Source organism: Cucurbita moschata, unplaced genomic scaffold (assembly GCF_002738365.1).
Source record: "Cucurbita moschata cultivar Rifu unplaced genomic scaffold, Cmos_1.0 Cmo_Scf00032, whole genome shotgun sequence".
Classification (NCBI taxonomy): domain Eukaryota; kingdom Viridiplantae; phylum Streptophyta; class Magnoliopsida; order Cucurbitales; family Cucurbitaceae; genus Cucurbita; species Cucurbita moschata.
Window position 1 is genome coordinate 579,215 of NW_019268548.1, and position 16,069 is coordinate 595,283.

At 35.2% G+C, this 16,069-nt stretch overlaps 4 protein-coding genes across 8 annotated transcripts in view; 2 read left to right on the forward strand and 2 right to left on the reverse strand.

The window, feature by feature from the left end:
• Positions 1-1,533, forward strand: part of LOC111429745 — a 5,725-nt gene extending 4,192 nt beyond the window's left edge. Inside the window, exons 3-6 of one of the 4 annotated variants that reach the window (XM_023065722.1) lie at positions 400-625; positions 724-866; positions 1,007-1,306; positions 1,415-1,533. In XM_023065722.1, coding sequence (XP_022921490.1) covers positions 400-625; positions 724-866; positions 1,007-1,303 — 666 coding nt within the window. In that variant the 3' untranslated portion in view covers positions 1,304-1,306; positions 1,415-1,533. Of the gene's footprint in view, positions 1-399; positions 626-723; positions 867-1,006; positions 1,307-1,410 lie in introns of those variants that run through there. The other 3 variants (XM_023065723.1, XM_023065724.1, XM_023065725.1) reach the window with 3 other exon arrangements.
• Positions 1,534-2,658: 1,125 nt separating this feature from the next.
• LOC111429667 (transcription factor MYB98-like) lies at positions 2,659-4,272 on the reverse strand. The gene is made up of 3 exons (XM_023065611.1): positions 3,659-4,272; positions 3,422-3,548; positions 2,659-3,327 (listed from the first exon to the last, which is right to left on the reverse strand). Exons 1-3 carry the CDS (start codon positions 4,270-4,272, stop codon positions 2,659-2,661), a joined length of 1,410 nt encoding a protein of 469 aa, XP_022921379.1.
• A 1,621-nt stretch (positions 4,273-5,893) lies between these two features.
• LOC111429931 lies at positions 5,894-8,042 on the forward strand. Of its 2 annotated transcripts, none has more exons than XM_023066009.1 (2): positions 5,894-7,111; positions 7,835-8,042. In XM_023066009.1, the coding sequence occupies exons 1-2, from the start codon at positions 6,239-6,241 to the stop codon at positions 7,922-7,924; spliced, it is 963 nt and encodes a 320-aa protein (XP_022921777.1). In that variant the 5' UTR covers positions 5,894-6,238; the 3' UTR covers positions 7,925-8,042. The 2 variants fall into 2 exon arrangements, 1 of the variants encoding a protein (XP_022921777.1); XR_002708245.1 differs by having other exon boundaries at positions 5,897-7,256.
• A 2,126-nt stretch (positions 8,043-10,168) lies between these two features.
• On the reverse strand, positions 10,169-14,797 carry LOC111429924 (1-deoxy-D-xylulose 5-phosphate reductoisomerase, chloroplastic). The gene is made up of 12 exons (XM_023066000.1): positions 14,535-14,797; positions 13,759-13,931; positions 13,483-13,569; positions 13,006-13,131; positions 12,856-12,918; positions 12,437-12,586; positions 12,213-12,280; positions 11,646-11,757; positions 11,444-11,548; positions 11,206-11,327; positions 10,860-11,006; positions 10,169-10,713 (listed from the first exon to the last, which is right to left on the reverse strand). Exons 1-12 carry the CDS (start codon positions 14,620-14,622, stop codon positions 10,545-10,547), a joined length of 1,410 nt encoding a protein of 469 aa, XP_022921768.1. The 5' UTR covers positions 14,623-14,797; the 3' UTR covers positions 10,169-10,544.
• Positions 14,798-16,069: the final 1,272 nt, after the last annotated feature.

Sequence of the window (16,069 nt, forward strand, 5' to 3'; positions counted from 1 at the left end):
GGTTTTTTTTTTTTTTTTTTTTTCACTAGCTAAATGGAGAGGAGAGCAATGTTGAAATTGTCTGTCCTTGCATAATTATAGTGCCGTCGAATTTGAACTGTCAGCTGGTTGGCTAGTATCTTAGCTATTTTTTTGTGTTTAGGATCTAGAGTTCTGGTAAAAAAAAAAAAAAACAGTCGAACAAGGACAAAAGATAGGGACATTTATGATCTAGAGAGAGTTAAATCATTTGCAACGAGTTATTCGTTGCTTATTTCTACTGCAATGAATACATGCTAATTTTATAGTCAATGGCATTTGGATATGATCTGTAGTCATTTTATGGTTAGCTAGTAGGTAGAAATTCTACTGAACGTTGGCAAGTAATTTTTTTACCTCTTATTGAACTTCCTTTGGCAGCCTATGCTTTGTGTCAGTGCGGTTAATCCTTCTCTCATCTCAAAGGTCCCAGCTTTGCTTCATGTTATGGGTGTGAGGAAAAAAATAGGAGATATGATTTCATATGTTCGCTGCCCGTTTCGTAGGTCAATTAACAGAGGACTCGGATTCCGTAGATATCTTGTCGAAAGCAATGATTTTTTTGCACTTAGAGACCTTGTTGATCTATCCAAAGGGGCATTTGCAGGTTGATTTCGACTTAGTTATGCTAGTTTTGGTTAAATATTATTGTGTCCTGTTCAACCTTTTTGTTGTTCACTGTGCACGCTTAAATTATTCTTGCAGTATTACCTACAATACTGGAGACCATCTCGAGGAAAATCTTGGAGCACATAGAGGAGAAATGCCTTGTGTGCTGTGATGCTGGCGTTTCATGTGGTGCTCGTCAAGCATGCAGCACCCCGTTGTCTCTCATTTTTCCTTTTCAGGTAACCCTCCCCTCCCCCCACATCTTGTAATTGCATTCCCATATTCTGAATATACTGAAATCCTTACACTTATTCTAGACTGCGTTAGAATTTGAATTCCCTCCAAGCATTCCATGACCCTTTGCGTTTAAAACCTTCAGGAAACTGAGATGGATAAATGTGCCTCATGTGAATCTTTATTCCATAAACCTTGCTTTGTAAAGCTCACGAAATGTCATTGTGGGGCGCGCCTTAGAGTCGATGAGACTGGTAGGCTCGCAAGGAAGGTAGGCCGTGGATTAGGGACGGATGGTGAGGAGAATGGAGGTGTGTACTCATTTCTGGGAAAATCAACTTCCATTTCGCCTTTGAGGTCTCTATCAGGCCTGTTTGCCAAAGAACATAAAGACAGTGAGAATATCATCGTCATGGGTTCTCTCCCTTCCACCTCCCTCTGATCATGTGCCTATTTTTTGTGTCTGGGCTACCATTTTTTTTTTATAATTCTAATGCCCCATTTGTCAATCTGTTGGATATATATGCTAAAATAATAAACACATCGATAATCAATAAGATGTATATTGTAACAATATTTTATGGTCAGTATGTCCGTTTATTTATTTATTTACCGCACTATTTATTTTAAAGTACTCATATTCTTTCCAAATCTATAATATTATCCGTGAGATCCCAGATCGATTGGAGTGAATATTGGGAAAAAATGAAACATTATTGGTAGGAGCGTAATATCTTTTGTTTAGCAAACTATTTACATAGCTCGAAGAGTATAATATTATTGTTTCTACATTATCATATTTTAAAAGGTTCGTTAGAATATTAGACAAAAAAGTGAATCTCAAACAAAATAGTAATTAAAAAAATATCAAACAAAATAATAATTAAAAGATATATAGTTAGTTATTTTTCTTTTTTGAAGTTCGGTTTCAAAGTTTTAAATTTTTTTTTTTTTATTAACTTGATAAGCTTAATTAATGACTTTATCCGTTTGTCAAGGAGTTATGGTACATGAGTTTTGTATTTATTGCAAAAACAAACTACTGTCTTAATATTAATGAAACTTTTAAGCATGGATTTAATTAGCAGTTATGCTACACGAGTTTTTTAATTATTATCAGAAGTCAAAATTATCCTCCATAATATTAGTTAATCACACTTTTAAGCATTAATTTAATTAGTCAAACCTAAAATAATAAAATAATTTCACCTATCCTTGAATGAGTTCTGTCCCTCGTGCTCCGGATGAGAGGTGTCACAAACTCAATAGTCCAAATATCTCTTTATTTATTGTTATTCTTCTTATTATTTATTTTTTATGGATATGCTCGAAAGAATAATGCAACAAATTGAATGATGAACGGTCGGGAAGGATTGGACCTTTCTTGGTTGTTCGAGGGCTCTACTTCTCTTCCCGAGCTGATGGACACTATTTATGAAGGGATGAAGTTTCTCTTGCTTTTGGCATAGCGGGCCCTAGCAAGAGGTCAACACGACGAGCCATCATCTCAATGGTAAAGCACATCCCTAATTATTGTGCCGTTGTGCCTAGATTAAACTAGAATACATCCTCAAATATTAAAAATATTCAATAAATTATTAAAATTTAAAAATTTTAATTAGTTTTTATTTAAATAATTACTTGTACTTAAACTTGATTATTTTTATTCATGATTTAAGCGTTAAATATTCTAAACATTATATGTTGCATCTATGAAAAGATCAGAAGTTGTGATCTTTATTTTTATTAAAATTAAAAAAGCGAGTATAGCGCATGAAATAAATATTTTTTGGTTCATTATTTAAAGTTATTAACTTCGTTCACTTGAATCATCATTTCTACTAAATCAAGTTCTTTCTTCACTTCAAACTCCATTCCCGCCACCATGCCCGCCGTACTCACCGGAGCATAGTACTGCGATTTCTCCATTTCAACTCGACGAAACTCAACTGATTCTTCATTGTCGTTATATCTTTTCCGATCATAATTATTGGCGTCGTCAACGGAGGCGCCGGCAATATCTTCCATGAGCGAGTTGATGCTACATCCTTCCGGAAAGAAACTATCGTCCAGGTAAATCTCTGGTTCGTCCTTGAAATCGAAATTCGGAACTGTCCAATCGTTAGGGCAAAACTCAGTGATTTGTGCTTGATGATGATGACGATGATCGGTCACTTTTGATTTAGTGTTGTTGACGGCGGAGGTGGCTGAGCTTTTCTTCTGGTGGCGAGCGGCGACGGTGTCCAGATTCAGGCTCTTGATGTAGTCCTGCAGAAGAGAACACCTCGGATATTTGGATCTGCATTTTCGCTTTGAATATTGCCTTCTCTTCGTCGCATTCCAGTGGTTTTTTATGGAGTTTTCTGTTCTTCCAGGTAATCTCTTCGCTATTTCCGCCCATTTGTTCCCGATTTCTGAATGCGCCTCAATCAAAACCCTATCCTCTTCTTCACTCCATGTATCTTTCTGCATTCATTTCCATGATTAAATTCCCTATACATTTCAAGTAATTATGAAAGGAAAACGAAAAAATTGGAATCAATTTTGGAATTGAAAATACCTTAATGTCAGGCCTGAGATGATTGTGCCATCTTTCTCTGCACTGTTTTCCTATTCTTCCTGGCAGCATCTGCGCTATATGAGACCATTTTCTCACTCCATATTGTTCAACCAATTGAACCAAAAGCCTGTTTAGTTTTAGAGAAATATCAAACCAAAAGCCTATAATGATATTTCAGTATGAGAATTTGATTAAGAACATTGAGATTTGTTGAATTGGGAGGGGAGGATTATCTACCTATCTTCTTCAATTGTCCACTGGCCTTTGATCACAGTAGGCTTCTTTCGAACTTTAGATGTTCTTAACAGAGATGGAAATGATGCATTCTTATTCATGATAGCTTTCTGGATATGGCCATGTCCTGAAGTTACGCAGGACACTTCATCAGCTACAATGAAATTTACAGGTTTTATTTCTTCGAAATTCAATGGAATCATGGAGTTTCTTTCTAATCCCATTATCTCAATTTGATTCCTCTGATAATAATAATCTCCACAACTTTGGAAGTTGTCCATAACTTGCCCACACCCACCATTTTGATCTGCAGTGCAACCTTTACTAAAATCATACAAATCTTCAACGCCCATATTGTTATTCGAAGAACACCCATATGAGTATGGATTCAAAGGATCGAAACTGCACAGGTTTTCGTCTTCCATAACAGGATGATTGGACGATGAACCAATGGGATGAAAATGATCCAGGTTGTGAAATTCTTGCAGATAATTACCTTTTGATGCAAAAATTTCGAATGATAATTCATCATTCTTGCAGATTTGGGCATAATTTTCTGAACAAACCTGTTGAATCTGGGAGCTAAGATTTTGTCTAAGACTCGATTCGAACTCCATGAGTGCAAGAAAAAACGAGAAATTGGGAGGAGGAAATTTAAAATTGTTTTGTGTTCTTCTCATTTATATTGTGTCTGTGAAGATGACAACTCTTATTGCGGAGGTTTCATTCTTTATTGTACTATTAAATCACATTTATTACTGTTAATTTGTTAGAGAATTACACACAATATGTGATTTAATTAATCAGACTAATTTTCTTTTATGGGGTTTTTAATCTCTATATGCATATTAATTTTAATTTTTCAGAAAAAAAAAAGTTCATATTGTCAGTAATTGAATCCGGTCCAATTGGAAACGGACCAAAATAAATTGAGTCTCATAATTATATAAACTTTTATGTTACATTTGGTGATATTAATTAATACGAACTTATGTCTTTGACCACAACAGGCATAAGTTCAAATTAATATTACCGAATTTAAATATATTAGTTTTAATAATTTCATATATATATATATATTAATTCTAATGTTTTTATATTCTTGTATGGATGAATTATATGCTGTGATTTTTAAGTATTTCTTTTTAGTTCAAGTATTTTGGGGCGAATATTCACATTATTTACGTCCATTAAACTATACTCATATTAACATTACTTCTAGAATTATCAAGTTTGTTTGGTATCTTACAAAGATTCTCCTTTTTTGATTTATAACATATGTGACAATAAGATGAAGAAGAAATATATAGTTTCTTAGGTTTGACAAAATGGTAGCAAGTAAGCCCTCCTAATCACAGAAAAGTCAAGTCCAATACGATTGGAAGTTGCCCCTATAATTCTAATTCTTCATTTCCTTTCATCCTTCCTTGGTCAACCTTGAATCATAAACTCGGTCTATTTCACAACAACTTTCTCAATGTTCAATTTTCTACCTACTTTCATCTTTCATATTCAACGACCATCTTATACTAATTTATTTTCGATATTGATTATTATAGTAGTTCTATTCTATAAGTATAAATTGTGCTTCTGTATTATTTAAAATCAAGATAAAGAGAGATCAAAACTATTTTTAAAATAGTCAAAAATATGAGAATGATTTCTTTTTTCTAATTTTGGTACGAAAAAGAACAAGCAAGTATCACATAAAAGAAGAAACACTTTTGAGCCATTGACATAAAAACATTCTTGATAATCCTAACTACCCTATAGAAATCATCCAAACATTAATAAAAAATGTTAGGTCAATAAGATAGTATATAGTAACTAACTTAGATCTCATTAAAATAAGATGGATGGAGTCTAAGTTTTGGTTAGAATAGAATATTGGTTTGTGAATATTGATGTGTTGTACTAACTAATATCACAAAAGGTGGAATGGTACCCCTGTTGATCTTGATGTACCAACAACTAACTCATAATCTACTCGCTATTTTCACCAAGAATTTTGAGTTCTCTTTTTATCTGGATTCTTTGAATTGCAGTTTTATTGTTGATCTGATTTTCTTTATTTACGCTCTCCAGAAAAGAGGAACTGTTGAATGTTAGTCATCTCCTCAGTGGTTGATGGGACATCCTCGATATCTCCCTTGTAACGGGAGGGAGATATTTTAAATGCAAGGGAAAAAAAGAAAAAAAAAAGGTTGGGTGGGTCCAGCCCAGTGGGCCGCCATTCTAACGTCACGGTCCACTTCCACAGCCCGTAATTTTGTTCAAATTTCAAAGCGAGATAGGAACAATCTTTGGTCTTAATTAGCATTATTGACACGTGTTATTTCAAAAATGAAGCCAAAAAACCCTCTCTGCCAATTAATTAAAGCGCGCAAGTCGTATCCGCCGTTCGTTTCATCGTTTTAAAATTAGCCGCTCTGGCGCCTTCTCCAATTCCAGTTCCACCTATAAAGCTTAATCGAAAGCTTTCATTTCCCTGACTTTCCGCCATTATCGCAGAGCTTCCTCTCTCTCTCTCTCTCTCTCTCTCTCTCTGAAGCTCTGAGAATCGCGACTGCGGATTTTCAGGCAATGGAAGCCGAGGAAGGTCCCACACACCTTTCGCCGTCGCCGACTTTTAGCATCTATTCTTCAGGTAGCAGTAGCCTCGCTGAAATTGCCGCCAGCGCTGTTAGGGAAATTGGAGAAGAACCGTTTGCAGATGCTGATAATTACGGCTGGGAGTCCCAGGGTTCGGTTTACCGTTTCCGAGAAAATACGTCCAACAGCCATGCAAGGGAATCACCGGAAGGAGTTAGAAGTGATGACTGTGGTAAAAATGGCGACAATGATGAATTTAAGTTTGTTGTTCTCTGCAGAGAACCAGACGCATTTACGAGCCCTGCTCATGAGATCTTTTACAATGGTCAGATCATGCCGGTTTATCCGGTATTCAATATGGACTTACTGCTAGACAACGGCTCACGAGTAGGCACCGTATTGGAGAACTTGAAGAAGTCGACTGTGCATCGTTCGCCGTTGAGAAACAAGATGAACGAAGAGGAGTGTAAAACGACGTCGGTTTCCTCGTCTGGAGCGGACGGTCTTGCAGGCGTTCCATCGGATACGTACTGCGTCTGGTCTCCTAGCCCTGAGAAAACACCACCCGAAAAGAAACATAAAAGAATAGAATTGTTAAACAGGTGGAAATTTCGGGATCTTATATACAATCACATTCTAAGTAAGAGTGAAGGAGCGGATGCACTCATGATGAGGACGACGATTATTAAGAAGGACGATCGGCCTGGAAATGTACCGAAGATGAAGAAAGATGGTTCAAGAAGATTATCAACATCCTCTAGTAGTCCTAATTTTGGTTCCACATCCTTCCCTGCACAGAGCGTTCGTTATGGGTGGAACAGAACGGTGAAAGAAGCGGAAAAGAGGAGGTCCAGACAACATTGGGTAGGATATGTGGCTAATGCCAACGCAACCATCTAGAATTTGCATCCATTCGGAAGATTTGTTTGTGGTTGAATTGCTGGAGATCCTTAACTTTTGATTTGAAAAGAACAGAAAATAGTGTAGTTCCCAATCAGGTTTTAGTTAGGTTTGTCCTCGTCTCTATAATTCTAAATATTTTACCGATTGTTTTTCTCATCGAAAACGCAGTTTCCTTTTATGTGCTGTTTTAGAAAAACTATAAGTTGTTTGTATGTTTGTTCTTTGAATTAAGATGATTCAGAATGAGACTCATATTTCTGTTAGATCTTCACTCTCCTCTTGCGAGCTTCTGGTGATTATAGGTTCTGTTGTTAATGGTTGATCAGTTTTTCTGTATGATATTTTTCCCTTTCTTTGTTGGAAGTCGGCAAGTTAATGCGTTCAATATTGCTATTTATTCAACTGTATAAGAACCACAGGTAGTATTGATATATAGCCTACCGCATTAGAATGGTTCTTCTACGGAATATCACATTAGCATAGTTATTAACATATTTAATTCGGTCAATTAATAGTTAGTAAACCTGTTTAACATAAATAATGCATCTGCTTTTCCTATGCATTTTCATATAATCCAGTTTCATTAGATATGCTTTTGAATTCTTCTTCTCACTGTATTTTGGATGCTAACTGGATTGATTGATATTTATATTCTACCTAACTTTCTTACCTAATGTGATGCAGTTGGTATTGAATCTAAAATGCTCATTATCTGGTGAGAATGAAGGAGGTTCCATCTTCCAAGTAAGTTTCTATCTAACTTTTGGCTTTTAAATTTAATTTTACTTTCACAAGTCAAGTAGCCATGGTTTGTTCTTGCATTATATTTTATATATACATCAGTTACAAAAACACCTACTACATGTAGGTCAACCTCAACATAGTTGAATTAGTTAAAGTTAATATTATCTACCAAAAAGTTAGAAGTACAAAAAAACGGTTGCCTTCACGTTTTTCACGAAGAGAAGCAACCACATCCCACAAGGAGTCTGTTTATGTGGTGGTTCAGATAAGGTAACTAAATGAGCTGCTAGTGTATCAATCTACTCCTTTTTTCCTCTTTCACAGAAGGGGGAAAACGTTTCATTCCTTCTCTTGTGAATGCGATAAATGTAAGCTATATAATCCAGACTTCTTATGAAACATCTAAGTTTAGGATTTAGGGTACTTATGTTATCTAGAATGAATCATGATCCGGGTTTTTTGTAACGGCCCAAGCCCCTTCTTTGGGCTTTTCCTTCCGGGTTCCCTCGAGGTTTTAAAACACCTAGGTTTCCATACTCTTACATTGCCCTCTCCAACCAACGTGGGATCTCACATTTTTGGTCTTCGTCCATTATTTTTGTCATTTTCCAAGCCAATCCTATAGGTGAGTAGCTATTTCAGCCAGTCGCTGTCCATTGGACCCTGAAAGTATCCCACAGATTTTCTAGGGAGTTCACTTTAAACACGAGTGCTTATAGTCCCTGATCCTTTCAGCTTTCACATTGAAAACATTACGGAGACATCTTTAAGTTGTAGGCCCATACCTTCACTGATAGATGGAAAAGCTAATAATATTGAAATGTTTAGTAAAACGTAGAAACTAAGGGGAGTTGTCGGAACTCTGGCCCACACAACAGAACCCATCTATCTATTTGAAATTGAGACATACATATCACATGAACGAGGCAGACCGTTCAAATTTCTTTTAGAAAAGCAACTGTCCTTGAAAACTAAGAACTCTGAATATTAAAAAAACAACTGGGAATTATGGAATGTTTTCGAAGTCTGATAGTAGTCAAAGAATTTATGGCGGCGTGACAAATGATTCTAAAAGTAGCTTTATTAAAGAGAGATGACAGGAACCAGAAATTGAGGGAGAAACTAATGAACATATTCCTTCTAATATTAGAAAGAAAATTATAAAGTTTCAATCACTTGGACAGGCTAATATAATACTTTTTTCCAGAATATATCCCAACTTTGCCCAGCCACTACAACAATTTCTTAACTAAGGGCTAATGTTCTCTCCCTAATAATCCTATCAAGATATTTTGAGACAATTAATTGCCTAATACCATAGTAGTTAAAGACTAGAACCATAAAACTTTTTTCTCAGAAGGGAGGAATTTTCATTTAGCATCCTCCTGCAATTCTTACCTTTTTCTGCTGGTAAGTTGGTTGTTGAGAACTTTAGTACCAGGTTAGTGTTGGATATCAATATATCAGCTAATTAGCCAAATTTCCATCAAAATAAAACCAGCCATGGCTGCCAGATTCAGCCGAGAATATTTCATTTTCTTTGAATCTCTTTATACATTTAAAATATTTCTATATTTGATATTCTTTTTTACTGTTCAACCATAGTCTAAGCACTGGTTTTCTCGGTTCTTTTTGCCCTTTTTAGTTTGGATACAGGAAGTGGAATGGTATGGCTTGAATTTTGAATAGAAATTTACAATCTAGCGGGTTTCTTGATCATTTTCTATCTTTTAATAGCCTTCTGAATTTTGTTTTTGAAATTTAAATTCATGAATACTTACCTCCACTTATTTTCTGTTATCTACCTTTACAAATGTGAGAATTTTGGAAACAAAAATGGTTTGGAAAAACTTGTTTTTATTTTTTAAAATTTAACTAAAAACATGAAATGATTCTTTAAAAAACCAACACAATTTCAAAATTTTTAATTTTTAATTTTAAATCTTTATCGAATTTAGAATTTTTAAAAACTCATTTAAAATTTTTGAAAACTAATTGACCTGTTAAATTTAAATAACATTCTAAACCTTTTGAGACTATTTATATTAGTTTTTTCCTTCCAACAATTTGAAGGATTTGTACTTGGTAGATGGTAAGATAGCCATTTTTCATACACATTATTCAGAGAAGACGTTCATTTCATTTTTATATTCAAAATAAATCCATATTTAAGTTGCTAACTCAATTTTACTTTGAATATATGTTAAAATATACATCAAAATTTTAAATTAGTAGAATGGAATTTGTTTGTGACCTTTTTGTCTGCAATATGAGTGAATAAGAACTCTCGATGAATACATCTTCCCTTCCCAATTCACCTTATAACCTCCGCTACTTCCAATTGTTCCTCAAACAATCTGAATGTTGTACAATAGATTGAAAACCAGAATTGGGCTGTCATCTGACAGTCCCATAAATTTATTTCACTTCCATTTCCCTGCATGAACTTCAACATCACAATTGATTCATAGTTTTATGCTGTGGTTATATATATAACTTTTTTTTTTTTTTTTTTAATTAAATTCCTAACTGGTCCTTTTAAGCTACCTTCTCCAGCCTGGCCAGTCTGTGAGACAGAGAGCAAAACTTCCAGGTCTTCATCAAGGCCTCAGGGAAAGGTTACCTTGTTGCAGGTGAACATAGACGGCGGTCATGCAGCTACAGGGCTAAAAGAAGAGGAGGACTGCAAACTTGCGGCGTAAACCCTTGCCCACGAGTCGTAATGTACGATCTCCTCAAGGGAAGGCGCACTGATCAATTCATTTCGATGCTTTTCACATGTTAGCTCCACAATCTTGAAAATATCCAAGTAGCTGATTCTGAAAACAAGCAAAACCAAGGATTATTTGGAGAATTCATGAAGAAATAGACTAGCAAAGTACAAGGTAAGCAGAGTCCTATACTAGACCAAAGGTAAGGTAGATAGAGGGTGGTAATGTCAATGGAGAAGGTGCTAAATACATACTTTTCATCGATGAACATTTCCACCGCCTTCTCATTAGCTGCACTCAGGACTCCAGTCATGGTTCCTCCCGCCCGTCCAGCAGCATAGGCCAGATCCATGGATGGGTATTTTACATTGTCTGGAGTTTTGAATGTGAGTGAACCTAGCCTGCATCATGCCATTTGAAACGAAGGGGAAAATATGTCAAATTGGGCATAGATGATCATGAAGGATTAGCTTAAGTAACACAACCACATAAGAAAAAACACGACAATCATTAAGATTTTGAATTGGAAGGACGCATATTCTCGGAGAAGAAAAACAAGAGCATTACAATGATGGATTAGAGAGAGATAGAAAAGCATACTTGCAAAGATCAAGGCGAGGCCAAGTTATTTCAGAGCAGTGTATTCTATCTGGCCATGTTATGGTGTATAGAATGGGCAAGCGCATATCAGGCCAACCCAATTGAGCTAAAACAGATGAATCCTGGAGATCGAGAGAGAGAGAAGACTTCAAGATTATTTCAAGATTTTAGTTACTAGTTGAATCTGTTACAATTTGTTTTGAACTGAAGTTAATTATTACTGTAGTATGGTACAGACCTGTGTTTCTACCATTGAATGTATGATCGATTGCGGGTGGATAACAATCTCAATGTTATCGTATTCCGCTCCAAATAAATAGTGTGCTTCAATCACTTCTAGACCCTGTCGAAAACGAAAAGTGAAATCTACCTTGTTACATGCAATTAAACAACAAAAAGGTTAGTGCTTTGAATATGCAACGGGAAGATGAACACTAAACCTTGTTGAAAAGAGTAGCGGAGTCAACAGTGATTTTCTTTCCCATGCTCCAGTTGGGATGCTTTAAAGCATCTGCAACTTTGACATCCTTCAACTTTTCAACCGGCAAGTCTCTGCATTAACAGCCTCAATAAATTATCTATTTGTGGCTTCTTCAATTTGGAGAATATCTATACACACAAATGTGTAAATAAGGTTCATATTGTAAAAGGTCAACAGACATTTGAACGCAACAAGCCATTTTAATGGTAGCTAAATCTATTTTTCTTCTTCAAGTTGAGCAGAATGTTTCAGAAGTTTTCATATTTAAAAACCTGTTACCCATGATTTTACAGAACTTATCTCTTCAAAGCTTATAAACATAAATAAAGAATTCATTTTGTAACATAGTCGAGGGAAAACAAAATGCACGTCTCACATTGAGTATAAGGAAAAAAATCATTTAAAAAATAGAAGAAATTAAAAAGGAAAAAAAAAAAAAAACCCTTTTTGCTCAATGATTAGCAGAAGTATAATATTTGTTTATTCGATTCAGTAACTTATACCAAAGCATTATATAAATGAATACCTGAAAGCCCCGCCAGATGCAGTCAAAATAATGCGGCGAAGTGCACCCTCGGACAGTCCCTGAATACACTGGAGACGGACATATCTTTAAGATCCTCCAGAAAAAATATAGATTAACCAATTGATATGGGATATGCAAAGATCTAAGTATCTAAGCAGCATCAGTTGGTAGAAGAAAAAAATACTTGTTAACACAAGTTCCGATCAACAAATTCATTAACATACCTGGAATATTGCTGAATGTTCTGAATCGGCAGGAAGGATCTTTACATTATGCTTGTGGGCAAGGGGAAGAACAAAGGGACCACCAGCAATCAGAGTCTCTTTATTCGCCAAGGCTATGTCTTTCCCAGCTTCAATTGCAGCAACGGTAGGCTAAACAAAGACACTAAGTTCAGCTTTCTAGGCACTGTTGTTCATCTATAAATTCTCAGCTAACACAACATAAGGTGCTAACAAGCAATCAGAATGCTCGTTATGCTAAACATACATGTATATAAGCTCCTGAAGAGATGTTCCCAAAAGAACCACTGTTATTCCTACTGAAATTAGGAATTTCGGGGAGTATGTTCTTTGGTGAAACATACATGTGTAGGTGTAACTATATACCTTAGACAATTAGAAAACAGTGACCAACGGAGTACCTTTAGTCCAGCACAACCTACTATTCCTGTAACAACAGTGGCTGCGTCTGGGTGTCTTGCAGCCTGAAAGTTTTTTAAAAACATCGTTTAAAGAATGCAAATGGCTTTCATCAGTTAGGTTCATAACAAAGACTAGGCAGGGACTAATACCTCAATTACTCCCTGCTCGCCAGGGATAATCTCAGGCTTTTCATCAAGATCACCCAAAGCCTCTTTGAGCTCATCGATTAAGGACTCATTTCTTACAGCAACTATCTGAGGTTTAAATGTTTTCACCTGAGCCATAGAAAATCATATTAATAAGCAAAGAACTTCAACCTTCAAGGTTAAATAATTTAGGTAGACCTTCTTGGCTTGGATAGTCCTTTTGATCCTTTTCCATCAGGGATAAAAACATCATCATCTATATGATAAGTTATCTTCTTTCTATTATGCTGTTTTGCTATGGTTGGATGTCATGTCAAAATCTACGCTGTTCTGCTATGGTTAGATGTATAGGCATTTTGTTTAGAATCTATGATTAAAATCATCACTGTACAATAGTTAGATGGTGGTTTCAAATCCAAGATGCATTTTCACCAAGACGAAACAACTAGTTCCACAGAGTATCACATCGTATATGAATACCTGATCCGCAAGAAGAGTTATGTTAGAGCCAGCTGCAAGTGCCACAACTCTAAATTTCTCAGGATTTTCTGCCACAATATCCAATGTCTGTAGAACCACAAATTGTATGTAAGAACCCGTTGAGGGACTAAAATGTAATTTGAAAAGAATTTGTTCATTCTTTACAATCATTTTCCTGAAAGGGACATGTCTTCTCTTTTATGGAGACAAAAGTATTAATTGTGGACAGAAGAAAAGAGTTTTGTCTGGTTCTAGCAGATGTCAAATCCCCCATACCTGAGTTCCAATGGAACCAGTGGATCCTAAAATGGAGATCGGCTTCTGGCCTTCCCATTTCTTATGTTGTGGCTCTGTGACTGCTCGTCCAGGCCAAGCTGGAGGAGGAGGCTGTGATGAACAGTGAATCCTTTTCTGAACAATAGTTCTACAATCCTTCAAGGATGATGCTCCTAAGAATAAAAAAGCGATAAAGTCATGCGATGTTTAAAGTGAATAAAACAATAGTAAATCTGCATATTCAAAGGTGCTGGAATCAAACTATAGATCGACGGTCCTAAGAGCTCCTTCTCTAGGTTTAGGTTTATCAACCACACCTGTATCTTCTCACAGCAATAAAAAAAACTAAAATAATGATCGATTGCGACAGCCTCCGAACATATTCCAATTCTGAATAACGAGTCAAACTCAAACACAATTTCTTATCCGCGAATTTCAACAGTATTCTGATAAACCAGTCAATATTTAGGAGAAGAGGCTCAGATAATCCAAGTTATAGAATAATGCAGAAAAAGAAATAGTTAGACGAAAGGCGAAAAAATTCCCGGTTGTTAGGCAGAAAAGAGTTAAAAATCAAAATCAAGAGTAAACTACTGGCGACGTGTAGGTAGGTGGCCGTGCCGCAGCTAGCCAGTTCAGCACAAGAAACCGATTCTCAAAAAAGACGAAGAAACAATCATCAATCCGCTTCCTCAAACTTCTTATGCTCAGCGACCGCAAGCAAACCAGAAAATCGCGAAGGAAGGACAGAGAACAAAGATGGAGAGTGAGCAAACCTTGCAGCTTGGTGAAGTGTCTGGATCTGGAGGAGTCTAAGAAGGAGAGTGCCTTCATTTCAAGCGGCGCAAGGACATTCAACGCCATTAGAACTCAAAGTAAAGAAGGAAATGGAAGGAGGATCCGGCGGAGAGCTGTAGTCTACAGAGATGAAGAAGAAGAAGAAGAAGAAGAAGAAGAGAGGAGAATTGTGCTAATAGAACAAAGCAAGAAAGGTTTCTGTTTAAAAACGCCTCATATAGCTTTGAGAATCGTGCCAGATTATGTGTGGTGGAGGAGACGGCAAAAAGCTTTAAATTACAATTTTGTTTTTAAATTAAAAAAAAAATATATAAATTAAAATTAAGAAGAGAATTGGAAGAGTGGAATACGACCAAAGTGGAATCAACGCTCACCACTTCAATTATCTCGTTGTAATATTCCGTCCTTATCTCCAAAATTCAATTCACTCCCTTTTTATCCCACTTTAACTAATTTTCCTTCCATATATATTTATAATTATTATTATTTTTTTAAATTATTCTTTAAATTTTAATATTGTGGGGGGAACAAATTTGTAAAGTTTTAAATTTTATATTTTATATATTATTTACTTATTTTGACATTTTTTAACAAATTTACAAAATTAAAATTTGAAATTTTATATTTAATAGATTAATTGTCAATTAATTTTAAAACATTTAATATATTACATAATTATTAAATAAAAAGTTCAAATTTATAGATTTATAACACAACACAATACTTTCAGACATTGAATAAACACAAATGTAAAAGTTAACAAATTAAATTTAAAATTTTCAATAATAATTAATATTTTAACCATTAAAATTATTAAAAAAAAAAAATCTGTTGGAATTTACTATAATATGGTATTTGTTTGGTTAGAAACACGAGGGAGTCCATTCTCGTGGGAGAGTGTGCCTCGTATCTGTGGGTCCCTTGCCTACCCATAATTTCTATTTTGCATAATTAAATATAATAAAATTTTAAAATTATAAAAATATCAAATAAATCATCATACACAAATATATTAAACAAAAAATTGAAAGTTAAAAACTTTGAGCTAAAAAGTTCTCTAATTTAAATTAAAAGTTTATTTATTATTTATTTATTGTGTTATTGGATAAATTTTATCCAACTACTCTAATAAAATATAATATCCTTATTAGCACATTCAAACTTTTTAGAGACCACTAGTCACAGTCGAGTCTCCCTTGGCCTAATTAATGAGGAAGTTGGGTCATGCTTGAAAAGGGAAAAAGACAAACAGCCTGTTGAATAAAAGCAATGTGAAGTTAAAACGTTTTTCAAAAGGCAAGTCACGTTGTCTTCGTTTTTGTGTACTAATTTCAATTCCACGGATCTTAAAAATCAACTACTACCTGTTAGAGGGGACAATTTCAAGCAACGTGAAATTCGTGGGGGCCTACTCATTTACAACCCTCCCTCTTTCTAATAATAATGGATTGTTGTTCAAATGAAGTCTTTTAAGTATTTTGTTTCGAGTAAGCTGGGAGGAAGAGTTCTACCA

What these genes read in the sequence shown, in the direction of transcription:
- LOC111429667 (XM_023065611.1), bottom strand. Translation starts at nt 4,272, where the DNA reads ATGGAGTTCGAATCGAGTCTTAGACAAAATCTTAGCTCCCAGATTCAA. An exon ending in TGGACAATTGAAGAAGATAG is followed by an intron (nt 3,549 to 3,658) that starts GTAGATAATCCT and finishes AAAACTAAACAG; the next exon opens with GCTTTTGGTTCAATTGGTTG. An exon ending in ATCTCAGGCCTGACATTAAG is followed by an intron (nt 3,328 to 3,421) that starts GTATTTTCAATT and finishes AAATGAATGCAG; the next exon opens with AAAGATACATGGAGTGAAGA.
- LOC111429924 (XM_023066000.1), bottom strand. Translation starts at nt 14,622, where the DNA reads ATGGCGTTGAATGTCCTTGCGCCGCTTGAAATGAAGGCACTCTCCTTC. An exon ending in ACACTTCACCAAGCTGCAAG is followed by an intron (nt 13,932 to 14,534) that starts GTTTGCTCACTC and finishes TTTTATTCTTAG; the next exon opens with GAGCATCATCCTTGAAGGAT. An exon ending in CTGGTTCCATTGGAACTCAG is followed by an intron (nt 13,570 to 13,758) that starts GTATGGGGGATT and finishes GTGGTTCTACAG; the next exon opens with ACATTGGATATTGTGGCAGA.
- LOC111429931 (XM_023066009.1), top strand. Translation starts at nt 6,239, where the DNA reads ATGGAAGCCGAGGAAGGTCCCACACACCTTTCGCCGTCGCCGACTTTT. An exon ending in GGAGGTCCAGACAACATTGG is followed by an intron (nt 7,112 to 7,834) that starts GTAGGATATGTG and finishes AATGTGATGCAG; the next exon opens with TTGGTATTGAATCTAAAATG.